This window comes from Gekko japonicus, unplaced genomic scaffold (assembly GCF_001447785.1).
Source record: "Gekko japonicus isolate JY-2015 unplaced genomic scaffold, Gekko_japonicus_V1.1 scaffold691, whole genome shotgun sequence".
Classification (NCBI taxonomy): Eukaryota; Metazoa; Chordata; class Lepidosauria; order Squamata; family Gekkonidae; genus Gekko; species Gekko japonicus.
Window position 1 is genome coordinate 485,774 of NW_015175990.1, and position 27,639 is coordinate 513,412.

At 48.4% G+C, this 27,639-nt stretch overlaps 1 protein-coding gene across 1 annotated transcript in view; it reads left to right on the top strand.

The window, feature by feature from the left end:
- Positions 1 to 2,855: 2,855 nt before the first annotated feature.
- The window catches only part of PRKAG2 (protein kinase, AMP-activated, gamma 2 non-catalytic subunit), a 313,242-nt gene continuing 288,458 nt past the window's right edge, over positions 2,856 to 27,639 (top strand). The window contains exon 1 of the mRNA XM_015426344.1: positions 2,856 to 3,716. Within this exon, the coding sequence (XP_015281830.1) occupies positions 3,618 to 3,716 (99 nt within the window). The 5' untranslated portion in view covers positions 2,856 to 3,617. The remainder of the gene's footprint in view (positions 3,717 to 27,639) is intronic.

The following is a 27,639-nucleotide window of genomic DNA, read 5'->3' on the forward strand; positions in this document are numbered from 1 at the left end:
ATTGTGGCCCTTCTCCTCCCCAAACCCCACCCTCCCTGGGGTCCACCCACATAACCTCCAGGAACCTCCCAACCCAGAGGTGGCAACAGTAGGCAGCAAGGACACACCCCTCCTCGTGCCCAGCTCTGTTCATTTCATGAGTGTCGCTCTCACTTGCTCTCTTCTGTCCGATTTTATGTTCTACAAAGTTTCAATGGTTCAAATGCAAACCATTTGCATGAAAATCGAGGTGTGTGCATGTATACATTAAAAAAAAAATTATTGCCCTTCCTCCAAAGAGAAAGCCCTCCGCTATCTCCAGAAATCTTGTTTTTAAATGTTTGGCCTAAAGATCTACTAACTAGACCACATAAAGCTAAGGTGGAAGTCATGTTGGATGCAGCAAAAACTGCGATTGCATCATACTGGAAAGCTAATAAAGCACCTAGTATTGAGGTGTGGTTTAAGAAATTATGGAGCCATTATTTAATGGATGCAGTCACAAATAAAATAAATTTCTTATCTCAAAAGCCAACTCTAACAATCTTCACAGATAAATGGTACCTGGTGCTTGACTACTCATCTCAACAACAATTCATCTCTTCTGATTGGACACACTATCACAAATGGATTTAAAGACTGAAAGTTTGTATTACTGCTTTGAAATTCTTTTTTCTGTTCTCTTTTGTTTCATTCATTCATTTATTTTTTGTTCTAGTTTAACATATAGTTTCAAGGAGGTAAAGTACTTATGCTACATCAGACAGAACAAATACATCTCCGAAAATTGAAAACATACCCTGTATGCATAAGAGCTGTTAAGTTATAGTTTATACATTGTGCTATATTCACTTCTTAGCAGATGTAAATACTTGTTATAGCAATGTTAACATTATTTACAAAAATTAATAAAAATATAAATATTTTAAAAAGAGCTCCTTGTTCTGTAGGGATGCCAGTCTCTGTGTGGGACCTTGGGATGCCCCTGGAATTACAGCTCATCTCCAGTCCAGACTACAGAGATCAGTCCCCCTGGAGAAAACGGCTGTTTTGGGGGGTGGGCTCTGTGGCATCCCATCCCTGCTGACCTCCCTCCCCTCCCCTCCCCAAACGTTGACCTCCCCAGATCAGTCCGCCTGGGGAAAACTATGGCATTGGACGCCCCTGAGGTCCCCATCCTCCTCAGGCTCCACCCCCAAATCTCCAGAAGTTTCCCAGCCAGGAAACTTTCCCCCATCCCCGGGGCCAGAGAGGGGTGAAGATCTGGCGACCCTATTGCTCCCCCTTCCTCTGTCACTCCCTATGAGGTAGGTGAGACACACAGCCGCTTCTCCAAGGTCACCCAGGTGAGCTTCCAGTTTGGTGTCGTGGTTAGGACCACAGACTCTAATCGGGAAGAATTTGGTTTGATTCCTCACGCCTCCATATGCAGCTGCTGGTGTGACCTTGGGTCAGTTACAAGTTACTTCAGAGCTGTTCTCTCAGGAGCCGTTCTCCACCTACCTCACACAGGGTGTCTGTTGTGGGGAGGGAAAGGAGATTGTAAGCAGCTCTAAGACTCCTTCAGGTAGTGATGTGTGGGGTGTAAATCCAATCTATTCTTTTTCTTCTTCCTGGCTGAGGTGGCATTTTGAACCCAGATCCTAGTCACACACACACACACATTATTCACTTTCACTTACATAACTAATTTCCGAATAAATAGGCTGGACTGTAAAATCGTGTGTCAAACATGTTTCTAGTTTTTTATTTTCCTCAACGTTGGTAACACCTGGTTTCCAAGGTCCACGCAATTTAAAAATGGCTCTCTTCTGCTATGGCGCCCACGTTAAACGGGATTCAACCCACAGAGAGCGCAACAGAGACTCCAAGAAATTCGTGCCATGCGGGAAACTGCACACTAATTTACAGTTTATGATTATTTTGCCATACTGACAACTTGCCTTGGGACGAACAGCAGCAGCAGAACTTTAAAAAAGCAATCAACAACTGGATCTTTACGGTGAAGACGTTCTCCAGAAAATCAGTGTTTTTGTTTGAAAGAAAAAACTCTTTCGTTTCGTTTCCCACGGCAGCCCTTTCGCTTTCAGTGCCATTGGAGCCCTATCGCATCTCGGGAGGCGCCGACAGCGCCACCTATCGACGATCGGCGTTTCTCGCAGCGGGAAGGTTGTTATTAAAAGCCGTGCGTTTCGCAACTGTGTATGCCCACGGGGGAGGGAGGGGAAACACGAAAATGCAATCCTAGGAAGATTTACTCCGGTCTAAATATCACCTGTGCAAGATCACTCCAGCGCAAACACGCAGAAATCAACGGTTGTAGCCTGGAATAACTCTGTCGACGATTGCACCGCCAGCCACCCGAATCCCACAACGTCTGGGTTGACGTGTGTGCACAATGCAATGCAACACACACCCCCCCCGGTAATAAATTAGCACGAGAAACCCCCCTTCCCCGCACGAGGTCACCAAGCCCAGCCTCTCGTTTCCCCCTTCAGGAGGGAGCGATGCACCCTCTGCCGCGCCCGCCCCCCCGCGATTTGCCAGAACAAGAACAGCCCAGAAACTTCCTCCCCGGGAATGACTCAGGCCGGAGGCTCCGGGGATGCCCTTGCAGCTGCAGGGCTTTGCTCGTGGAGAGCCCCCTCCGCGCTCGACCTTGGGAAAGGCACGGGAAAGCGGCGAGAGGGGCGTGTGCGTCGGCCTCGCCAGCAGCAGGCCCTTCGCGGAGAAAGTTGCCTTTCGAGATTTTTGCACTTCCTGTTCTGCAGCCGCCGCCTCCTCCCCGAGATCGCGAAGGGAGACGCACAGACACACACACACACACACACGTTACGCCTCGCAACCGCCTCCCTTGCTAGGGCTGGGCTCGCCCGCCTCCCTCGCCAGCGGCTGTCACTGCCTCCTTTGCAAGCCTGAAAAGGGAACCACAGCGCGGGTGAGTCGCCTTCTCTTCTCTCCCCCCCGAGCTTGCAAACTGCAGCTGCTCGGAGACTCCCGCTTTGCAGCCCGAGAGGAAACCAGATTGCAGCCCGAGAGGCATCCTGACCGACCCGGACCTCAGCCCCGCATCCGGATCGGCCCTGCGAGGAGGAGGAGGAGGAGGATTCGACTCCTCGATGTTCGCGTTCTTTGGCACTCGCCGGCGGCGCTTTGCAAGCGGCGGCCACCTTTCGGCTCCTCTCTCCCGGGCGCGCTGACGAAGGGGCCGCCCCCTCCAACCCCCGCCGCGGCTGGGCGAAGACGGAGGAAACTTTTGCGCCCGCTCAGGAGCTCGGGGTCTTTTGGAACGGGCGGAAGGCTCGCCGCAAAACCTTGATTCTTAATTTTTCCTTGCACGCCTTTTCGTGTTGTTGTTGCAAAGGGCGGAGAGCGGGCATGCTGCGGCGGGAGGAAGGGGGCGCGGCTTGAGGCTCGCCCGCTCCTGACCTCGGCCTTCTCCTTGGGGGATTCGAGACGACTCCCCCCCCCCCGGGCCCGGGGGTGATCCGACCTCCCGTGGACCTCAGCCCCTCCCAAACCCCACGGTTGGCCTTGGCGCCGCAGGGCCGGGAGCTCAAAGTTAGCCGAGAAGCCGTGCTAGAGGGGGGGCTCCGGCGGGCCTCCTCCTCGAACCGCCGACGGGGGCAGGTCGAGAAATGGGCAGCACAGCCATGGACGCCAAGAAGAAAGATGCTCCGGGCGGCGGCAAGAAGAACTCCGGCCAGAAGAAGCGCATGCTGCGCGTCCACATCCCGGTGAGTGCGCCTCTCTCCCCCCTTCAGAGCGCCGAGCGGGCTTGTCCCACACGCCCCCTTCCCTCTGGCCAATGACCAGCCGGGAAGGGGGGGGATGCTGGTCGAGGAGGGTCTCTTCTGCAGCAACAGGTTGCGGGAGGGGCGGGGCAGGCAAGGAATGCATTCCCCCCCCACACACCCCGTTCCTCCGCAGATGGCATTTTGGAGAGCGCGCGGTGGCCTTCGGGCTTGGAAAGTGCGGTGCCTTGCGTGGCTCCATTGGGCTCCATGCGGCTTATCCTGTGCCAGATGTGGAAGTCCTGACCTGGATGGGCCAGGCTAGCCCGGTCTGTCAGAGCTCGGGAGCTAAGCAGGGTCAGCCCGGGTTAGGATTTGGGTGGGAGACCACCAAGGAAGTCCAGGGTTGCTATTTATTTATTTATTTATTTTTATTTTATTTCACTTATACCCCGCAAGTACTTCTGTTAGCCTTTTGCCCTGAAAACCCTGCTGGGGTCACCATCCTTAGTCAGCGACTGCGACTTGATGGTTGGTTACACACAGATTGCTCCCCTAGCCAGCTCCTCGGACTCCTGACGGGCCAGATTCTCTGGTGTTGGCACACCTCTCCCTAGCAGCCTGAGGTGTCCCCAGTTCCAGAAACGAAAGGTTTTGCCTTGTCACACTTAAAGGATTTGGGTGTATGTTTGTATTATTGTTGTTGTTCAAATCTGTTTCTAATCCCCAAATTTAAAAACTTGTCTCTCTCCCGCTCTGGTGAACACTTAAACATTAAACATCAAATTTTTAAAAAGCATTTAAAATATAAATGTAACATAAAATAATTAAATATTGCAGTAAGACATATGGACACACACAACAATGTAACTGGGGTGGAGGGCCAATAACAGTTAGTGGGGGAATGCCAAACACGACAAAAAAATAGAGGGAGACAAACGAAGCTCCCTGGAGAGGGCATTCCAAAGTTTTGGTGCCATGACTGAGAAGGCCCTTTCTTGGGTTACCACCTGTCTAGCCTCAGATGCATTGGGGGGGGCGCATCTGAGGCAAGGCCTAAGAAGATGACCAGCTGTCTGGTTGAAAGATGGCAGAATGGGAAAGGCAGGAATCCTGAGGTTGCTCTAGCTAGGTGTGTAGGGTACCTTGAGGTGGGTAGTATACAAGGGCAACTCCTTGGAGTTGGATTTCTGAACTGGAGTGTGTTCAAACTAATTGTAATTTGATGGAAATGGCTATAATATTCCTTGACGTCTGGGAACAAGCTCAGTTGCTTCTCATGCCTACCTGCAGATCAGATATTGCTTACTAATAAGCAATAATGCAACCTTATATGTTGGCTGAAGAGAATTGCCACCCACAATCCACGCTGGGGATTTGGGCAAGCTTTGTGATCCTTTGATTCTTGTCAGTTACCATGTGAACACAGGCTGACGGGCATGGTGGCAATCCATGTGCCGTAATCTGGTGCCGTACAAACAAGATCACAGCCGCCTGACTCTGTATCAATTAGTGGCTATCTCCCTGTGGATTTCAAGGTTCTATCATTAGCACAAATTAGGATCTCCGCTCGACACAAACATGAACTGGAGGGGGAGATGCGGGGAGAGGAGAAACCTGTTCTTTCAAACAGCTTGTCATTGCCCTGGGTTTGAGAAGATGATTGGAGAGGAGTATCTAATTTATTAAATTAATTTGGGCCCAAGGCCCTTGTGAGTGAACAAGGTTGCTTGTTAGTCTCACATAACCCTAAGCGTAACCCTTGTAAAAGAATAAGGTTGCTTGTGAGTCTCACATAACCCGAAGCACCCTTGCTAGGAAATCATGCCAGTTTTCGCCTCGAGGATAGGCCGTGATCATGTTGGGAAAGAGCCCTCCGTTTGCTGCATGCGCGGTTGTGGTCTTCCTTGCAAGGGGTGTGTGTGTTGGAGTCACAGTTGTGGTGGGGTTGGAGTGATGAATCAGCATTGTGGCATCCACGTGCTTCCTGTCGCCGAACAATAACAAATGGTTTTGTGGCAGAGGGGAAGTTCCTTCTGCGCTGTATGCGCTTCTTGGGTGCCAGTTCTAGCTGCGGGCAGGGCAGTGTTTGCAATAGCAGATGTAATCCCCCCCCCCTTTCCCTCAAGAGCAGGAATCCGGTGGTGAAAGAAGAAAGGAGGGTAGAGGTCACTGAGGCTATACGTGCTCAGGGCCCGCATTGGCTCTCCTGCCCTGTGTGGTGTAGTGGTGACTTATTTATTTATCTTTTTTTTTGCAAAAATTTTTTATTCAGGATATAAACATTCATAGTCAAAATTAAATTTTCTACATTTGTTCCTGCTATACCCTACCCACCTCCCTTCCCCCCCCCCCACTGTACGGCTTCCCCCAGTGCTTCGACCTCCTGCTCACTTCTTTTTTAGTTTTTAGTACATCAATTTTTTTTAATTCCCTAGGTAACTATTATTTCACTATAGTAATTAATTTTTTACTTATCTTGTCTCCTAAGCATTCTATACTTAATAATTATTAAAACTGAACAAATTGTCTTTTGCTTCCCAATACTTTTCTAAATACTCTTTCAAATCCTTCCAATTGTTATAAAAATCTTCTGCTTCCATACTATTCAACTTTCTTGTCAGTTTGTTCATTTCAACTGAGAATAATAGTTTTTTAATCCAGTCTTCAATCTTCGGGAGTGATTTATTTATTTATCGTGTGGCAGAGTCACACACAGGAATCATGTAACAATATAAAACACGTCACCAGGCAATGTTCCCTCTAAGCTGTGGAGTCTTGTGAGCAAAAATTCAACGTTGTGCGCTCGTGACATTAAAGTTGTGAGTGAGCGATATGGCTATGGCATAGTTTGCTCTGGAGCCCTCCTTCCTGAGCTAAGACAAAAATGTGTGAGCTGGAGGCTAGAAAACTGTGAGCTAGCTCACACTCACTCACCTTAGAGGGAACACTGGTGACCAGATGTAGTGGTTAGAGTGTCAGGCTACAGGATCTGGGAGACCTAGGTTCGAATCCTCCGCACTCAGCTACGGAAGCTTACTGGGTGACCTTGGACCAGTCGCTCTCTGTGTGCCTAACCTACCTTGCAGGGTTGTTGTGAGGATAAAATGGAGGGGAGAGAACAATGTTGCAAGCCGCTTTGGGGTTCCTATGGGGGAGAAAAGTGGAGGATATATAAACAAAAAATGAGTGGACTCTGATCCTGGGTCTTTCACGACAGGCAGAGGCACAGTCCAGTGGTGTCGTAAAGGGTAAAAACATCTATTGCCGTGTACGTTTTTGTGAGTCAGAGCTCACGTCTTCTGATGCGTTGAGGTAGACATCCATTGGTAGTCGGAAGTGCTGATATGCAGCCGACCTGATAGAGTTTTCAAGGCAAGAGATGTTGAGAAGTGGTTTACCCTTAAAGTTGCCATTCCCAGGTCCGGGTGGGGAATCCCTGCCTTGGGGGATTTGGGTCTGCTGCTGGCCAGCGGGGGAAACCCTGCCCCAAAACAGTGATGTTGTTGCGGCGGTGCTCTGGTTTTTGAGCAAAACTCTATGGTTTGACACCAATTTTACCATAGAGTTTTAACCCAAAACCAGAGCTTTGCCCCCAGCTTCACCAATGCAATGACATCACTTCCAGGTGACGTCAGTGCGTCGGGGGACATCCCCACCCACTCCCGGAACGCCTCCCAGATCCCCCTACTGGCAAGACGAAGGGACCTGGCGACCCTGGACTTCTTTGGTGGTCTCTCATCCAAGTCCTAACCGGGGCCGACCTTACTTAGCTTCTGAGATCTGATTTTTTTATATTTTATTTTTTATTTATACATTAGGTTTCTATACCGCTCCAAACCCCGGAGGGTCTCTGAGCGGTTTACACAGTTCCAAATCATCCCGAACTAATGCCACATGTTTACAGGGGTCGGGGCTACCTACCGGCACCCAGGTGGCAGCGCTCGCTGTTCTCGGCTTGCTCCTGGGCGGTCTTTTCGGGCCTCGGTGCTTCGATGTTCCTGGCGTCCCCAGTGACTGGCGTGGTCTTTTTCAGTCCGGCGGCTTTCTTTCTAGGCAGGCTCCTCTAGTACGTGGTTCGTGTCGACTTATAGGCCAGCTAACGTCCGATCTGGCTTCGCTGTGCCTGCGCACGTCACCACGTCCTTCTATGGCTCTGCCTCCGTCTCTGCCTCCGTCCCTCCGCTGCCTCGCTCCGTCGATCCGATGCCTCGCCGTACTACCGTCGCCGCCATTGTTCGCCGATGTCACTGATGAGATCGGGCTAGCCTGGGCTATCTAGGTCAAGGCATACATCCATTAGGTCAATGCTTTTATAGGGTTAATATGAAATCTCATGCAGAATAAGCATATACTGTAAGAAACACAGGTTGCAAAAGCTCTCTTGCTACCCAGCACTGGTTTTGCCCTCTATACTAGTAAAAGTTTCGCCTCCATAGCATTGGGCTGCTGTTGAAGACATTGGTAGGGAAACAGATCGAGATGAAATCAGGCCTGAACTTTCCTTAGAGACGGCAATGACTGAACTGAGGCTGCGGTACTTTGGTCACATTGTGGGAAGACAAGAGTCACTGGGAACGACAATAATGCCAGGAAAAGTTGATGGCTGTCGGAAAAGAGGAAGACCCAAGCCCAATGTGAGACGGATTGACTCAATAGACCATGGCCCTCAGTTTGCAAGACCTGAGCAAAGCTGTTGACGATAGGGTGTTTTGGAGGACATTAATTAATAGGTTCACCATGAGTTGGGAGTGACTGGACGGCCCTTCACACACACACACACACAGACACACACACACACGGAAACACCCAGAGGTGTGGTGTCCTTGGCAGCACCCCAGGGGAGTTGGTGCAAGCTGCCTGCTGGGGCAGTTTGTTGATGAAGAGCTAAGCTTGCCTTCTGGTGTCCCGTTGAGATGGCAGGCCTGGCTTTATTCAGTGCTACGCCTGGACAAAAGTGAAGGGACTGCATGGAAAGGATCCCTGGTCCAAATTTCAAGTGTAAAGGATGCTACATTGGCCATAGGGAGGGGGCGCAGCAGTGGTTCCTAGATTACTGCAGGGATTCGCAGGTCCCCCAGGGATAGATGGCACCCTCCCCCCCGCTGATGGCTGCTTGTGGAGCTCTTGCTGAAAGGCGCGAGTTACAGAGGTGGGTTGGTGGGTTTCTTATTTATTGACTTTATTTATATCCCATCTTTCTCCCCAATGGGGACCCACAGCAACTGACATCATTCTCCTCTCCTGTTTTATCCTCAGAACAACCCCATGAAGTAGGAGATCCAGTGAGCTGTAGTGGTTAAGAGTGTCGGACTAGTATCTGGGAGACCCAGGTTCGAATCCCCACTCATGCCATGGAAGCTCGCTGGGTGACCTGGGGCCAGTCACACTCTCTCAGCCTAACCTACCTCACAGGGTTGTCGTGAGGATAAAATGGAGGAGAGGAGAATGATGCAAGCCGCCTTGGATCTCAGTTGGGGGAGGAAGGCGGGGTACAAATGAAGTTAAATAAAAGAAATTAAAATGCTAGTCTGAGATTTGGTAACTGGCTCAAGGTCACCCATCAAGCTTCTGTGGCAGTGGGAGATTCGAACCTGGGTCTCCCAGATTCTACTCTGACAATAATAATGATAATTATCATATGGCAGTGTGTGTAGTATAGTCAAGAGATCCTAAGAGCATCTGGCAGCCAGAAGTTCTAGCTCTTTTAGTGTTATGCACCACCAGGTGGCGAACTAGACTTGTTTTTAAGGCAAGAAATGTTTCAGAGGTGATTTGCCATTGCCTGCCTTTGCATCACAACCTTGGTATTCCTCGGAGGTCGCCCTTCCAAATAGTAATTAATTAATAATTATCGTACGGCAGTGTGTGTAGTATAGCCAGGAGATCCTAAGAGTGTCTGGCAGCTGGAAGTTCTAGCTCTTTTCGTGTTATGCACCACCAGGTGGTGAACTAGACTTGTTTTTAAGGCAAGAGAGGTTTCAGAGGTGGTTTGCCGTTGCCTGCCTCTGTGTCACAATTGGAGGTCGCCCTTCCAAATACTAATTAATTAATAATTATCATATGGCAGTGTGTGTGGTATAGCCAGGAGATCCTAAGATTTTCTGGCAACCTGAAATTCTAGCGCTTTTAGTGTTATGCACCATTAGGTGGCGAGCTAGACCTGTTTTTAAGGCAAGAGACGCTTCAGAGTGGTTTGCCATTGCCTAACTGTCATTACCCCATGGTAGCCTCACTTGGTGCTGCTGAGCTTTGTCACATTCAGAGGTATAAGGAAGTTTTGAGGGCCGAAGTACCTATTTGCTATTTACTTGTTGAGAAGACAAAGCCCTGTAACATCCTAAAAGACTTCCTCCCATTTCCCACATAAGGCCCAGTTCACACATGGAATGGACTGTACCACTTCACGCTGTGGGGAGGGAAGGTTTTTGGAATGCTCACCCAGGTTAAAAGTTCCCTGCAAGCAAAAAGAAAGGGGGGGGGAAGCTTTTCTCCTGCTGTGCTAGTTTTCTAATTGAGTGGAGTCTCCTCCCTTTAAAGCAGAGTGACTGGAACCTACCACTTGCAGAGGGAGGGAGGCTCTATTCTGCTGCCTCATTCTCTTGTATGCATGAATCAGGTCTAATCTGACTGCACTGTTGTATTAGACCAGATTCTTTCCCCCTCCCAAATGGGCACACTAAGAGATGTTCTAGGTGGCTGCTCTCCAATTTTAGGAATTTGCTTCCCATGGAAACTTGGCAAAGCCAAGTTACATTTTCCATAGTGGATTGTTCGACCTTTGTGTTTGGGAGGGTTTTTTAGAAGCCATGATTAAGTTTGCACGGGAAGGTTTAATTGGGGTTTTTAATTAGATCAGCATTTAGAGCTTTACTTGCCATAGATGGGACTGGCAAAATCCCTTCCAAATTTGTCTCGGGGAGGGAGGAAGAGTTCTGGTTATCCCTAGAGTTGCCACATCCTCCTTGGCCACTAGCGGGAGTGGGGCGGGGGTTGCCAGCTCCAGGTTGGGAAACTCCTGGAGATTTGGGGATGGACCCTGGGGAGGACAGGGACCCATTTTGTCCAGGGGAACTGATCTCTGTAGTCTGGAGATGAGCTGTAATTCCAGGGGATCCCCAGGTCTCACCTGGAGGCTAGCATCCCTGATCCCCCCTGCCGCCAACATCTGCTTCCCTCTGGCTTCCATGCTAATCACACGCTTTCATACACACTAAATAATGCACTCTCAATCCACTTTACAATGCACTTTGCAACTGGATTTTACAGTGTGAAATGGCAAAATCCACTTGCAAACAGACTCTGAATTAGATTGAATCAGCATTGTTTAGCATGTGTGAAAGCACTCTAAAAGCACTGCAACTGTATCATCCATAGACAAGGTAGTGATTCTCTACATACACCCAAGTTACTGTACTTCAGTGTTCCCTCTAAGCTGAGTTAGTGTGAGCTAGCTCACAGTTTTTTAGCCTCTGGCTCGCACATTTTTGTCTTAGCTCAGGAAGGATGGCTCCAGAGCTAACTAGTTTATGCAGTAGCCAAATCGCTCACTCACAACTTTAATGCCAGTAGCTCACAAGGTAGAATTTTTGCTCACAGGACTCCACAGCTTTAGAGGGAACATTGCTCTTCTTATGTAGAAAAACATGACTTTGGCCCCGGTCACACCGGCAGGATAACGCGGGGGGGGGGGGGGGGGGGGGGATGCCAGAACGCGATCCGACGTGTTGGCGGCAAACCACGGGTCCTGTCCTCCTCGCCTGCACATTAACGAGGGGCTGGAGGGAAATGCAGCGCACCAGCACGATCACACCGCAGGAGTCCGGAGCCAGCCCGTGGCAAACCGTTTGCCACTACATCTAAGTACTGTTTTTTTATTGCGCTTTTCCGGCAGTATGCCACGGGTTGGCCATGGGTGCGCTCCACTTGCCAGATGTTGCGGTGTGATTGCACCCCAATAATCCGCCCACCACCCGTGGCTCTCCCGCGACAAATTCGCCGTGTGACCGGGACCCTAGTAAATTAACCAAAAGAAAAACATATGCCCCTCCCCCCATCCTGATGAGGACTGAACATGTTCCCAGAGGTGTAGAATTTTGAGAGCAGTTGAGAATTAAGAATATAGAAGAAGAAGAGGAGGAGGAGGAGATTGGATTTATACCCTGCCCTTCACTTGGAGTCTCAGAGCGGCTTACAAACTCCTTTCCCTGCCCCTCCCCACAACAGACACCTTGTGAGGTAGGTGGGGCTGAGAGAGCTCCGACAGAAACTGCTCTTTTTTCAAGAACAGCTGTGCCAGAGTTATGGCTTGCCCAAGGTCATCCAGCAGGTGCAAGTGGAGGAGTGGGAGAAGAGCCCTGCTGGATCAGGCCAATGGTCCATCTAGTCCAGCATCCTGTCTCACACAGTGGCCACCCAGTTCCTCTGGATGGCCAACAACGGCAGAGAGGCCGAGTTAAAGGGGAATTAGTTAAAGGAGAAAGAGGAAGAAGAACAAGTGGAAGAAGAAGAGATTGGCTTTATACTAAAGGGGAATTAGTTAAAGGGGAAAGAGGAAGAAGAACAAGAGGAAGAGATTGGCTTTATACCCTGCACTTCACTTGGAGTCTCAGAGCGGCTTACAAACTCCTTTCCCTTCCTCGTGAGGTAGGTGGGGCTGAGAGCTCTTTTGAGAACTGCTCATGAGAGAACAGCTCTGAAGGAACTTGTAACTGACCCAAGGTCACACCAGCAGCTGCATGTGGAGGAGTGAGGAATCAAACCTGGTTCTCCCAGATTAGAGTCCGTACTCCTAACCACTACACCAAATTGTATATAGGATCCTGGAAGGAGAGATTTTTGTGTGAGGGGAGGGTTCCCAAATTGTTCTGGTCTCCTATAATTCCATGTGTATCACCCAGCTTGTATCTAAGAAGAACTGATCTACTGTGTGGTGTTATGGTTTCTGGAAAGAATCCTAGCTTTAAAATCTTTGTGTGCTTCTTTAGATCCATGTCTGAAGAAAAGCACTTTCTTTTAAAACAAAACGAAAAGGTTATTTTAAATCTTGGTCTGAAACACATAAATACACAGAGATAAATATTTTGACGTTGACATTCTTAAAGTTCTTTCCAAACACAGTCTTATTGCACCATAAATGCAGTAGTCGCAATGATGCAGTATTTCACAATAAATGCTGTTGCCGTTTATTTGCTATCAAGCAATTTGTGTTCAATTTGTTGTCAAACATCTTTCCCTCAGTTGGTGCTTCCTGGAGAAGTAGGGCAAAGTTGCCTTTTCTTGGCAGGCAAACAGCAATATTTTGTCACTGGTAAAATTCAGCCTCCCTCTTAGCAGAATTGTTAATTGTGAGAGTGATGTCTCTATAAACCGTGGCTTGGAAAAGTCGGGGATCACCAGTTCTAAGGACCGCTTTCAGTGCAGTGACCTCTGTGAGGTTGTTTTTACACAATGAGGTGTTCTCTCTAGCTGCCTCCTTGTGGTAGAATTGGGACATGTTGGATCCTGATGTACAGAGATGCTCAGGATCCATCCCTGATTTTCGTTCTAGCTGTACAGTTTCCAAAGAAACCACATCTAGGGGAAATATTATGTGCCAATCCTATCAAAGTGGTTGTGAGAATTGCACATGCCACTGGGGGGGGAAGGAAGGTTTGACTCTGCTGGGAGGATATCATCTCATCCCTTGGTTAAGGAAGCTGAAGTAGGGTTTGCCGCAGTGTCTAAACTGGGAAGCCATGGTTTGCAATTACAGACCAAAAGCAGAAACTTTGGGCTTGCAAACTGTGACTTGTACTAACTGCGGCTTGGTCTCATAACTGAATTTACGGCACATATTCCACCTTTCCTCTTGGCTCAAGGCTGCTTACAAGTAGTAATTAAAACTTTACGAACTAAAGTAAAATAAAATAATAATACCCTCCCAAAGATGCCTCCTGTTCACACCCCATCCAAAGCCCAAGGCTTGTGGTCTTTCCAGAGCTCGTTGTACTAAAGAGACCAGAACTTATGAAACCAAAAAATGAACCGCGGTTTGCCTATTGGATGTTTGGATGCGCCAACCATGGTTTGGGATCTCAGCCATGGCTTAGGCCAGTGATGGCGAACCTTTTAGAGAACGCATGCCCAAACTGCGACCCAAAACCCACTTATTTATCGCAAAGTGCCAACGCGGCAATTTAACCTGAATACTGAGGTTTTACTTTAGAAAAAAGAACTCATACATTAACTTAAGATGATCCAAACAAAGTAAGGAAAGCAATCCCAAATGCTTTCATTTACTTACAATTATTTGGCAGAGAATTCGACACTTTAATGATGGTCTGGGCCTGGCTGGGGCAATGGCACGCGTGCCCACAGAGAGGGCTCTGAGTGCCACCATAGGTTCGCCACCACTGGATTAGGCAAATCACCTGATGTCCAAACTGAACCATTGTTTTTGTCAGGAATTGGCCTCTGTATCATTGGCGGGGGAGACGTCAGGTGCTTTGAAAGTGAAGTAAGCTTCTGTCTGAAGAGGTTTCCTTAAACAGGAGTAGGAAATTCTGGATTCCTCCCCACACTGCAGTCTCAGGGTTGAGGCATAGCTGAAGGGAAAAGCACATCCCTTGCATGTAGAAGGTCCCTGGTTCGATCCCTGGCATCTCCAGTTAATTCAGTTTCTTTATCGGTTGCGTCCTGCCTCATCTCCTCAGACTCAAGGCGGCTGAAAGGATCTGAGGTGTTGGGAAAGGCTTTTCTCTGCTTGAGATCCTGCCAGTGTGAGGCGAGAGACTCACCAGTGGTTTGAGGCACATTTATATGCTTATATTCCCTGACTTGGATAGCCCAGGTTAGTTCAACATCGAAAACTAAGTAGGTCAGTACTTGGATGGGAGACCACCAAGGAAGTCCAGGGTTGGTCTGCAGAGGCAGGCAACGGCAATGAACATCTCTTGCCTTGAAAACACTACGGGGTGCTCCATAAGTTGGCTACACCTCGATGGCAAAAAAAAGAAGAAAGCATTTGCAATACTTCTTTAAAACTATATTTAAACACACACACCCCAAAAAACCCTTACCTTTATTCAGAGGTCATTTCCTGCAGGAGTGCACCGGAGCGGAGCTCCGGCAGTAAGGAGCTCAGGGGGCGGACACATGCAACAAGCCCCACCCAGTGGGGAATCAAACCCGGTTCTCCCAGATTAGAGTCCGCACACTTAACCACTACACCAAACTGGCTCTTGTGAAAACACTGTTTCTGTTGAAAACACTACGGGGTGCTCCGTAAGTTGGCTACACCTTGATGGCAAAAAAAAAGCGTTTGCAACCTTTAAAACTATATTTAACCCCCCCCCCTAAAAAAAACCCCTTACCTTTATTACTTCAACTTTTCCTCCAGCTGTTAGCTGTGAATTTTCCTTGGTGCTTAGGAGCGGAAGGCCATGTTGTTGTGTTATTAATAACCCCCCTCAAGGAACAATTGGATCATTTTCTTTCGTGGTTTTAGTTATTCATAATGGGCGAAAGTCCATTCGGCTTATCGGCTTTTAAAAGTTTGCATTGCGTAATACAGAACAGAAAAAGAAACAGAGAGAGCTTGGTACAGTGGCTAAAGCGTTCGACAAGACCCAGGTTCAAATCCCCCCTCTGCCATGAAGCGCGCTGTGTGAATTTGGGCCAGTCACGCTCGCTGCCTGACCTTCCTGACAGGGTGGTTGTGAAGCTAAAATGTTCGGCAGCAGAAATCAGTGTATGACACATTGGGCTCTTGGAAAAAAGAGTGGGACAAAAATGTCCTAAATGGACAAATAATAAACACATGGAGTATGAAAGACAAAGCATGCGTTCTTGAATGATCTTTTTGAATGCAGTTTGGTGTAGTGGTTAAGTGTGCGGACTCTAATCTGGGAGAACCGGGTTTGATTCCCCACTCCTCCACTTGTACCTGACTGGATGACCTTGGGCAAGCCATAACTCTGGCACAGCTGTTCTTGAAAAAGAGCAGTTTCTGTCAAGAGTTCTCTCAGCCCCACCTACCTCACAGGGTGTCTGTTGTGGGGAGGGGAAGGGAAAGGAGTTTGTAAGCCACTCTCCCAAGTGAAGGGCGGGGTATAAATCCAATCTCTTATTATTATTATTATTCATCAAGAACATCTTCCCCCAAAAGAGTCCTGCACAAATCTAGATATATCCAAAACCAAGGTTTTCTGGGCTACTCCCATGGACGTAAAGGTGCCAGTGCCTGTTGGTGTTGTTGATATTGGACACGTTGCTTTGGAATCGGTGTACTTACCGGCGTTCACATGGCAAACATCTGCCTTCCGTCCCTAACCATTGCAAAGAGCTTTAAACCGTTGTATTCTGCCACTAGGTCCCCAAGTGGTGGTATCCTTAGTGCAATGGTTGTAATCGCTTTACCCCCCCGTCTGATCGCTCTCCACCATTGTAGAGCCACTTCCGTTTGGAAGCCCGAGACTTCCAATTTTCGCCCGCCATATTTCTTTTTAGGTCGGCGATATGCGCTTGGGCAAACCTTCACCCTGGCATTTGTTTTTTAAAAAAAGAAACGGTCCTTAGTTTAACGTTTTAGAGGAGTTCGGGACCTCAGGGAGGCCAGTTTGCTCTTTAAACTTTAAAGGTAAGTCCTCTCTTCAGGGCATGCGATGGGGTGTTTTGCGCATGTGCAAAGATCGCCATTCTGTGGATGGCTGCCTATGCGCATGCGCAAAGTGAGTTTAAAAAACCAAACAAACCGCCAACGCCCACTGTGTGTGAATGGGCATACAGCGATGGGCTCCGCAGACAGGAGGTAAGTGTGATCGCGTTTCAGCCGGCATAAACTGCAACGGTTCCAACCGGTACAGTTTATGCTGGCTGAAACGCCCCGTCTGAAAGCACCCTGAGACACCTTTGGGTAGTCAAGGACGGGGTATAAATCCAATCTCTTTTTCTTCTTCTTCTTTTGGCATAGGGTCTCATCAATGTACAGGAAGTAGCAAGTTGCACCTTGTCTTGGAGCCCGTCCAGAAGGCCTCTCATACTCTCAGAGGCCTTTTTAAAAACAAGCCCCTCTCCTCTGTCACACTGTCCTCCGTTGTTAAACAACTTCTGATTTCCCCTTTGCCACACCTTTCTGACTGGGTCACAGCTTAATGAGTGGCCTGTGCTGTGGGAGGTTCCTCAGCCAATTGTGTGAACTTGAACACAGTGACCTCCAAGCCCTCCCAGTTTGAGAAGCTGTGGTACTTCAAGGTGCCGATCTTAAGGACCCTTACCTGGAAATAACTTCCATACAATCTGGTGGGGATTGACTGTAACAGCGCAGCCCTCTACAGGATATTGTTCTTCTCTTGTCATTGTTCACCTCTGGATTTTCCTAGTTATGATCATACAGTATAATATCCAGCGATGTGTGGATCCAGCGAAAGTTGGGTGGTTCCCCCCACCATTTAATTTGATTCTTCCTGCCCTCTGCTTAGCTTGGTCTAGATGTGAGACCAAGGCCTCCTCTGCTTCAAGTTATTTCTAACCATAAAAACAACGTATTCATTTGAAAGGAGGTAGCGATTTTGATGAGTGTAGGGCAGTTTTGCATTTTGCCCTGAAAGACAGAGAGAAAGAGTCTTCAACGGAGACAAGATCCAAATGGCTGCTCCTTATCCTGTGCTTTGATTCTTCTGCCTTTCACTTTCCTTTGCCCTTTTCCTTGAAGGCGTGCCACTGGCTAGTTTTCTCCTTCTCAAGCGATTGGTATAGTGGTTAGGAGCACAGACTGTAATCTGGGAGAATGGGGTTTGAGTCCCTACTCCACATGCAGCTCCTGGTGTGACCTTGGGTCAGTCAGTCACAAGTTCTTTCAGAGCCGGTCTCTCAAGAGCAGTTCTTGAGAGAGCTCTCTCAGCCCCACCCACCTCACATGTTGTGGGGAGGAGACTGTAAACTGCTCTGAGACTCCTGCGAGTAGTGAAGGGCGGGGTATAAATCCAATTTCCTCCTCTTCTTCTTCCTCTTCCGCTTCCCTATCTAAGGAAGTGGCAATGTAGCTCTGGGGTGGGACGGCCAGATCTCTGCACATTCAACCTCGGAACAAATCGGTTGGTGCTGGAGTGGGGGAGGCTGCATGTGAACTGAGTTTAGAAAGAGGAGCTTGAACTCAAGCAGTCTTAAGCATCACAGGTCTAGGTGGAAATGTAGCACCATTAAAAAGGATCCTCATGACTGTAGAGGTTTGTTAATGAGTAACACCCCTGTTGCACGTATACAAAGTGCACATCGTTGCGTGGGATCATCATGCGTAACAGTAATTTCATATTGATTTAGCTCACCTTTGATTCTTTAATGAGAAAAGCTATATCAGAATTCAGAGAAACAGACCAACGATTAGAGAAACAGATCGACAAAGAAAAGCTATATCAGAATTCAGAGAAACAGACTAACGATTAGAGAAACAGATCGACAAAGAGCCAGGATCATAGAGAGAAGAGATTGGATTTATACCCCGCCCCTCAGTACCCAAAGGAGTCTCAGAGCGGCTTACAGACTCCTTTCCCTTCCCCACAACAGACACCCTGTGAGGGAGGTGGGGCTGAGAGAGCTCTTTCAAGGACTGCTCATGAGAGAACTTGTGACTGACCCAAGATCACACCAGCAGCTGCATGTGGAGGAGTGGGGAATCAAACCCGGTTCTCCCAGATTAGAGTCTGTCCTCCTAACCACTACACCAAGCTGGTCTGCGTAGCTGAAACTATACAATTTAACATTATGGATAATTGACATGTTGATTTAGAATTCATAATGATTCTGCAGTTTGAACACCAGTTGTCATGAGTCCTTCATTAGGATATGGCAGACAGGAGGTCTCACAGATAATATACATACACAGGAGCAGTGCTCCCTCTAAGCTGAGTTAGTGTGAGCTAGCTCTCAGTTTTTTAGCCTCCAGCTCACACATTTTTTTCTTAGCTCAGGAAGGATGGCTCCGGAGCAAACTAACTTATGCAGTAGCCAAATTGCTCACTCACAACTTTAATGCCAGTAGCTCACAAAATAGATTTTTTGCTCACAAGACTCCATAACTTAGAGGGAGCATTGCATAGGAGTGCGCTGTGTGATTGTTTTAGTTTGCTGCCATAGATCTGCGTACAGTGCTCTGCTCTCTTAGATTACTGGCAACTGTTCACCTCTATTATTTCCCTTTCTGTAAAGGATCTCAAAGAAGTTCTTTAGTCCCATAACAGTAGAAAAGAGCAAGAGTCCAGTAGCACCTTAAAGACTAACAAAATTTGTGGCAGGGTAGGAGCTTTCAGGAGTCACTGCTCACTTCTTCAGATACAGGTAGAAGGCAAGTCCATCTGTCCTTATGTCATGGAGAGTGGAGTGATTTCAAATGCCGAATGACAATAGCAGGCAAATGTTGATAAGCAGGTAAATGACAATAGCAGGCATGACTGGATTAGGTGTGATATTGCAGAGGGGTAGTAGGCATGGAGAAATCAGCATTGATAATGAGACAGGAAACCTAGGTCTCTATTCAATCCAGGAGGATGCATTGTCCTGAGCTTCATTATCAGTTGCAGTCCAGCAGTCTCTAATCTCCCTTTGAAATTCCTTTGTAAGAGACAGACTAACACGGCTACCCATCTTGATCTTTAGTCCCATAGCAATGTTTGCCATTCCTTTCACATACTGGTTATTCTAGCTTCCCACCCTACCCCTGCAATGTACCTTAATTTAGAGTTTTTATTTCCTCTTGCAAGGAGCCATATTTGGTTCTGTACTGAGCCACAGTTGGCTCTGGAGCCGTAGGCTGAAGACCCCCTGATTTATCTAGTACATTCCTATCCGGAAACGTTTTTACACCCATTAGATTTGGAGGAACATTTCTCCTTATTTCCCTCTGCAGTTGCCGGAGGCTGGGAGTCCATTCAAACTATGTTGTCTGAAAGGGTGCAGTGACAAATGGGCTTCAATTCAACCAGTGAGACTTTTACATTCCGCCTCCCCCGCCTCAATTTTGCTACATTCAGGGCCATTTTCTGGTGCTTGATTTCCCACACTCTCTGGGCTGTCTTGAGGGGGGTTATGGGTTGTCTGAATGTAGCCAGACAACTTGTAGACAGGCGAGAAGCCAAATGGTGTTGGTTCTCAAGCCTGTGACGTGATGGTGGTGAGTTATTTGGTGCCATGCGCAAGGCCACTGAAAATACTCACGAGGCAATACTGGCATTGGGATGCCAAAAGTCAGATCCTGTGGGCGATGGAAGCTGTAGATAGCCAGATCTACGTGGGCTTGGACCCAATGCATGCAGGCCTACTAGTTGGGGGTAGTGGTTAAGAGCAGCGGACTCTAATCTGGAGAACCGGGTTTGATTCCCCACTCCTCCACATGCAGCCAGCTGGGTGACCTTGGGTCAGTCACAGTTCTCTCTAAGAGCTGTTCTCTCAAGAATAGTTCTGGAAGGAGCTCTCTCAGCCCCAGCAACCTCACAGGGTGTCTGTTGTGTGGAGAGGAAGGGGTTGTAAGCCACTCTGAGTGAAGGGCGGGGAATAAACCCTCCTTCTCCTCCTCCTTTCTCTGAAGAGGCTCCACATGTTGATGTGATTGTGCAAGAAAACGGGGTTTTTTTTCATGCAGTCTTTGCTTGATATTTGGTCTTCAACCCCCCCCCTTCCCGATTCTCCTCCCCTTTCTCCTCCTCCTCTTTCTTTCTCTGAAGAGGCTCCACATTTTGATGTGATTGTGCAAGAAAACGGGTTTTTTCATGCACTCTTTGCTTGATATTTGGTCTTCAACCCCTGATTAGATTGACTGTTCCCCCCCTTCCCGATTCTCCTCCCCTTTCTTGGCTGTTTTGAAGGGCATGGCTCCTGTGTTTTCTGTGGTGCTTGTCAGCTCTGGCGTAGTTGTCAAGGGAGCGTTCACGGAAGTTATTTTTCTTCCCCCTCATGCTAGCTGTCTTACTGTCAGATCATGCTTTATTATTCAGATGTGGAATGCTTCCTGGATTCTTCAACTGACAGGGAAAAGGTATGGGGGAAGAGGAGGAGGAGAAGAAGAAGAAGAGACTGATTTCATACCCTACCCTTCACTCAGAGTCTCAGAGCGGCTTACAATCCCTTTCCCTTCCCCACAGCATACACCTGTGAGGTAGGTGGGGCTGAGAGAGCTCTTTCGAGGACTGCTCTTGAGAGAGCAGCTCTGAGAGAACTTGTGACTGACCCAAGGTCACCCAACTGGCTGCATGTGGAGGAGTGGGGAATCAAACCAGGCTCTCCCAGATTAGAATCCACCACTCTTCAGAGGGTGAGCAAGATTGTGGGAGAGCTTCTAGTGTCCTGGCCCCACTGCTGGACCTCCTGATGGCCCCTGGTATTCTTGGCCACCGTGTGACAGAGTGTTGGACTGGATGTTCCATTGGCCTGATCCAACATTGGCTTCTCTGATGTTCTTACGTTCTTAAGATTCGAGTCCAGTAGCACCTTGAAGACCAACCAGATTTCCAGGGTATCCGCTTCCGAGAGCTTATACCCTGGAAATCTGGTTGATCTTTAATTTGATACTGGGGTTGACTCTTGGTTTTCAACTGCAGGTCGACATGGCTGCCCAATCTGAAGCAGTCAGAGGGTTTTCCTTGAGGGTGCTTCATTCCTGGAGGGGAAGCTAGGAAAGCAGGCGTGCTGGTTGCACAGTCCAGGGTGATGTTCTGTGGGCCAGAAGGGTCGCCTGGCTGAAGCATCTGGCAGGTGTGGATAGCAGAGGCTGGAACGAGTGACCTCCCAAACGTCCTGTCTTTGCCTTGCTCAGGTCTTGCAAATGGAGGGCCAGGGCTTCCTGGATTGAATCAATCCATCTCATGCCGGTTCTCTCCCTTTTTCTGCTGCCTTCCACTTTTCCTAACATTACTGTCTTTTCCAGTGAGTCTTCTCATAATGTGACCAAAGCACGATAGCCTCAGTTTGGTTCAGGCTTGATTTGGTCTACAACCAGCAATAGCTCCCTTTCACAATGTCGTTTGGGGACGGAATGTGTTCCCTTTGGGTGTCTTCCCTTTACAGAAGTTCAGCAGCGTGCATGCGTTGGCCGTGTGGTTCTATGCATGCCGTTTGGCGTGGTAGTTAAGTGTGCGGACTCTAATCTGGGAGAACCGGGTTTGATTCCCCACTCCTCCACTTGCAGCTGCTGGATGACCTTGGGCAAGCCGTAGTTCTGACAAGAGCTGTCCTTGAAAGGGCAGTTCTCGAAAGATCTCTTTCAGCCCCACCTACCCACCTACCTCACAGGGTGTCTGTTGTGGGAAGGGGAAGGGAAAGGAGTTTGTAAGCCACTCTGAGACTCCTTTGGGTAGTGAAGGGCAGGGTATAAATCCAATCTCCTCTTCTCTATGCACAACAGCACAGGTGCACGGGATGTCATCCCAACGGCTTGTGTGGCACCAGTTTTACAAGGCTGTTGCCAGCAAGCACCAGCCACCTTCAGTCGATACGACAGCTGTGGTGCTGTCAAGTGCCAGCTAACTCACAGTGACCCCATGGGTCTTTGAAGGCAAGTGATGCGCAGGGGTGGTTTGCTGTGGCTCTGCACAGCGACCCCCGTCTTCCCTGATGGTCTTCCATCCAAGTACTCACCAGGGCCAACCCTGCTTAGCTTCCAAGCTCCGATGTGATGGGCTATGCTGAGCTGAGCTATCAGGTCCCTCCTTCACTCTATACAGCACTGTCAATATTATAGGAAGCGGCCATCTCCAGTGCCTCTCTGGCACACTCGTGGGACAGCAGCGGGTCAGGAGGGGCTGGGGAAGATGACGAGGACACACCTGTTTAGGGGCGACTTGCTGACGCCACAAAGCATTTCAGTCACCACAGAAGGAGCGGCGCTGGCGCAAACCTTTGATGCTTGATGTGTAGCACTGATATTCCTGGTAATCCACACCGTTCTTCTGATCTGCATCTCCAAGCGATTTGGAGCATGCGTTTCCAGAAGAGTGCTGGGCTGATCTTCATCGTGATTCCCCCTTTCGCATTATAGTTCCTGTGCTGGAGGAGGGGAACGGAGGAGAGGAATGGTGACCCTGTGTCTGGGGAGACGGTTTTTCGGCAGGTCTCCCACCTCCAAAGCTGTGTCCTATGTCTCCCACTGGCCACTCTCTGTCATAATGTTTTGAATTTCGTAGGGGTTTTTTTGCATGGGGGAATCTCATGGGGTTAGCCCTGTTGGTTTGCAGTAGGACCTTTGCATTTGAATCCAGCAGCACCTTAGAGACCAGGAAGAGTTTCAGGGCATAAACTTTCGAGACTGAAAGCTGTCTTCATCAGACACAGTAGAGCAGAAATGGAGATCTGAGTCCCTTCGTCCCAGTCAGAAGGTAGGAGAGGGTGTTGTAAAAAATGCCTGTAAAGGATGCAGAAATACAATGTCTATTTGTAGTCAGCTCGATTAGAGCAGAGGGGACGTGCTCAGGGACAGAAAATTAACAGCTATAGCGAGATAAAAATCCTGTGTCCCTGTATCAGTGTAAAACACTCCTCTCTCTCAGTAATCCTTACAAAAGCCTTGACAAGAAGGCTGGTAAAGTTACGTTAATATAGGAGGAGGAGGAGAGGAGGAGGAGATTGGATTTATACCCCGCCCTTCATTACCCAAAGGTGTCTCAGAGCGGCTTACAAACTCCTTTCCCTTCCCCTCCCCACAACAGACACCCTGTGAGGTAGGTGGGGCTGAGAGAGCTCTTGACAGAAACTGCTCTTTTTCGAGAACAGCTCTTATCAGAACTAGGGCTTGCCCAAGGTCATCCAGCCAGGTGCAAGTGGAGGAGCGGGGAATCAAACCCGGTTCTCCCAGATTAGAGTCTGCGCACTTAACCACTACACCAAACTGGCAGGTGCGTGTGTGCAGTAAGATTGCCAGATCTTGTCTGGTTGCCGATGGGTGTTTCTACGGTCCGTCCCGGGATCATCAGATTGCCAACGTCAGTGTGTGTGTGTGTGTGTGTGCTCTAGTTTTTTGGGCAAAACTCTATGGTTTGAGCGCAGTTTTACCATAGAGTTTTGCTCAAAAACTAGAGCATCACCCCCCTGACAGCAGTGGCATGATGACGTCACTTCCAATTGATGACATTACATTGCGTTTGGGGGCATTTGGGAGTGGGTGGCTAGCTGGCTGGTGGTGGAAAGGGGCCCACACCTGCCTGGACCAGGGGCCTAGCAACCCTAGTGTGGAGGGTCTGTGGCCCGGTTTAGGCCACCAACTGGAGTTCCTGTAGAGTTTCCAGTCTCCAGGTGGTGGCTGCAGATCTCCCGGAATTACAACTGGTCTCCAAATGACAGAGTCCAGTTCCCCTGGAGAAAATGGCTGCCTTGGAGGGTGGACTCTGTGGCATTGTGCCCTGCTCCCTCCCCAATCCCGTCCCGTCCCAGGCCCCACCCCCAAAATCTCTAGCTATTTCCCAGGTCTGAGCTGGCAACCCTAAGTTTGTGGCCGAGCTGAAAATTGAACAGTCTCTCTTTCCGCCATGCTGCCCTATCAGCTTCTGGGCTAGAATGGCATCACGCCAATCCAGACTCATAAAAATGGGATGTTGTGTAAGTTCCTAGAAGCCTGGAGTGGGCGTGCTTCTTTCTGTGCCCCACGGTGTAGCTGTGCATATCTTCATCTGGGGGGGGGAGAAAACCCCCCTTTGGGTGTGATTCAGAACAAACCTCCTCAACTGGTTTTGGGCTTCTGCCACGTTAAGTCCCTTAGCTTGCTGTGGGGAAGGCCGCTGAATTGTTCTACATGGCTCTTTGTGTGTCTGCGGCCCTGCCCGGCTGGGTGTGCGAAAGCCCCAGGTAAGCCTCCAGGCATCCCGATTCTGTCTTGCGGCAGGGCCCTGACTCAGTTGCTTAGTCATCCTCCTACCTCTGTGAAATCGTCTCTTCATGATTATCCAGGTCTGTAATGACAGCTCGGCAGCCTTACGAACTGTATGCGGCTTCTAGACGGGCATTTGGCTGAGACCTAAAACAAAAAAGACGCCCGGTTCTAAGCCTAGTGTGCAAGGGCTTGTCCAGACATTTGCTTCCTGTATTTCTGGTTTGGCTTCATATTGAAAAACCTACAAATGAAAAAAACAACAACCAAACCCCCAACCTGAAAGCATAACTGCACTAGGGTTGCCAACTTTGGGTTAGGGAATCCCTGGAGATATGGGGGGTGGAGCCTGGAGGGGGCGGGATTTGTGGAGGGGAGGAACCTCAACCAGGCACAAGGCCATAGAATCCACCCACCAGAGCATCCATTTTCTCCAGGGGAACTGGTTTCTTTAGTCTGGAGATGAACTGTAATTCCTGGGGATCCGCCGGTCCCACCTGGAGGCTGGGATCTACAGTATGTTTGTTTTTTTTTCCTGGGTAGGTGTCTCCCCAGGTCAGGTCTCAGATATTTCCAAAGACGTTTGTGCTCACCAGGACCACGGGACCCTGATTTGCCAGTAACAAGAAAATAAAGAGCCACACCAGTCACAGGAGATAAAAAATGGGGCTGAGGCCAATGGTGCAAATCAGGATAAAAGTATACTTTATTACTCAGTTAAATTTCCAAAAGTTCCCTACTTGTTCCACCAAAAGGCTTTGCAAGGGGAATCTGTTCGTCTTGCAGTAGTTCTTCAAAAAGATACCCCTTTTGAAGAACTACTGCAAGATGAGCAGATTCCCCTGATGAATCCTGTTGGCGAAATGTGTAGGGCAGAAGTGTCAAACATGCGGCCCCGGGGGCCAGATCAGGCCCCCGGAGGGCTTCCATCAGGCCCGCAGTGGAACTGCCCATCTCCTGCTTCCAGTTCTGCTGCTGCATCATAGCTTGCTTCGCCAGACTCTCTTAATCACTCAGCCATTTCATGTTTTCACCTGGGTCCTAGACTCAGAACTCTGAGAGTGAGATTTCTGCGGTGAATGTCAATAAATCAAAAGTAGGTTTGCAGCTTACAGAGCTAATGTTTTAAACATGTTTTATTTTAAGTTAAAAAAAACCCCTTTGCGTTTGTGTCCTTTATAAAGTTTATATCTTCGCTACCTGGCATTACATTTTATGACACACGTGGCCCGGCCCAACAAGGTCTCATTTATGTCAGATCCGGCCCTCATAACAAATGAGTTCGACACCCCTGGTGTAGGGAGCTTTTGGAAATTTAACTGAGTAATAAAATATAATTTTACCCTGATTTGCCTGGCAATTCCTAGCATGTCACCATCGATGCCACCCCCACCCCATTTTTTTCCTCCCACTCCTCAAATTATCAAAGGGGTGGTGGTGGGGGGGAAAGACGGCCAGCTGCCATGGGGCAAGTGGTAAGCTGTGCTGTTTCAAGTCAGAAAATGGCAACACAGTGGGATCAAAACACTCTCCCCTGCATGACCATAAAAACAGTGCTATAAGTTGGGTTGCTGTTGCCAGTCAAAGTAGCATAAAGAGAAATGTGGTTCAGTTCTTCAGGGGATATTCCGGAAGGATAAACAAGAACACAGGAATTGTAAAAAAAGGGGGGGGGCAATAAATATTGAAATGCTTGAGAGAGAAGCCAGAAAAAGTTAGTCATGACTGAGGCTTCCTTGAACGTAAGTGCCATTGATCACAGCAGGATTTGTGTCCATGTAAGCATGCATAGCAGTTGGGTTGCAGGGTCCATTGGAATCAATGGGACCGATTAGTCACTGCAAAATCTTGCATAGGGGAATCAAATGGGATTTAGCTAGTTTTTGCTGAAAGAAGTACTTTCAGAACATATTATAATGGGTGACTTCAAATTAGCTGTTTTATTACAAAGGAACTTCAGGAACAGAATGGAAAGGGAAATGGCTGAATTGCAGGTTATTACAATACTTGGAACAAAAAGTTTCCCAGGACTCAACAGGGATATTGGTTTCTTATCTCATTACATATGCTAATTCATTCAGTCCTCACATATGTATTCCCAACAAGGACTATACATCCTCTGTATTTTAGTGTACTTCTTTTTCAGAATAGTACATTAGGACCGAATGTAATGCAATGAATATTGGGATGTTTTGCTGCACCCACCTCAAAAAAGAAAAAAAAATGCTGTTAAGTGACCTCCACGCCTGAGAGGAGAGAATAGAGAGTATCAGTTCCCACAATTAAGAACATAAGAACATAAGAGACGCCAATGTTGGATCAGGCCAAAGGCCCATCCAGTCCAACACTCTGTGTCACACAGTGGCCAGAAATACCAGTGCCATCAGGAGGTCCAGCAGTGGAGCCAGGACATTAGAAGCCCTCCCACTGTTGACCCCCCCAAGCACCAAGAAGACAGAGCATCACTTGCCCCAGAGCCCCTAGCTATACCTTGTGGCTAATAGCCACTGATGGACCTCTGCTCCATATGCTTATCTAATTCCCTTTTGAAGCCATCCATGCTTGTAGCACCCACCACTTCCTGTGGCAGTGAATTCCAAGTGTTAATCACTCTTTGGGTGAAGAAGGACGTCCTGTGGTGCCCAGAACTGCACACAGTATTCCAAATGAGGTCTCACCATTGATTTATATAGGGGCATTATTATATTGGCTGATCTGTTTTCAATACCCTTCCTAATAATCCCCAGCATAGCATTGGCCTTCTTTATTGCAGTCACACACTGTCTCGACATTTTCAGTGAGTTATCCACTACAACTCCAAGATCTCTCTCTTGCTCAGTCTCTGCCAGTTCAGACCCCATCAATGTGTATTTATATTTAGGATTTTTGGCTCCAATGTGCATCACCTTGCACTTGGCCACATTGAACCCCATTTGCCATGTTGACGCCCACTCGCCCATCCTTGACAGATCCCCTTGGAGTGCCTCACAATCCTCACTGGTTTTCACCACCCTGAACAACTTTGTATCATCCGCAAATTTAGCCACTTCACTGCTTACTCCCATCTCCAAATCATTAATGAACAAGTTAAAAAGCAGT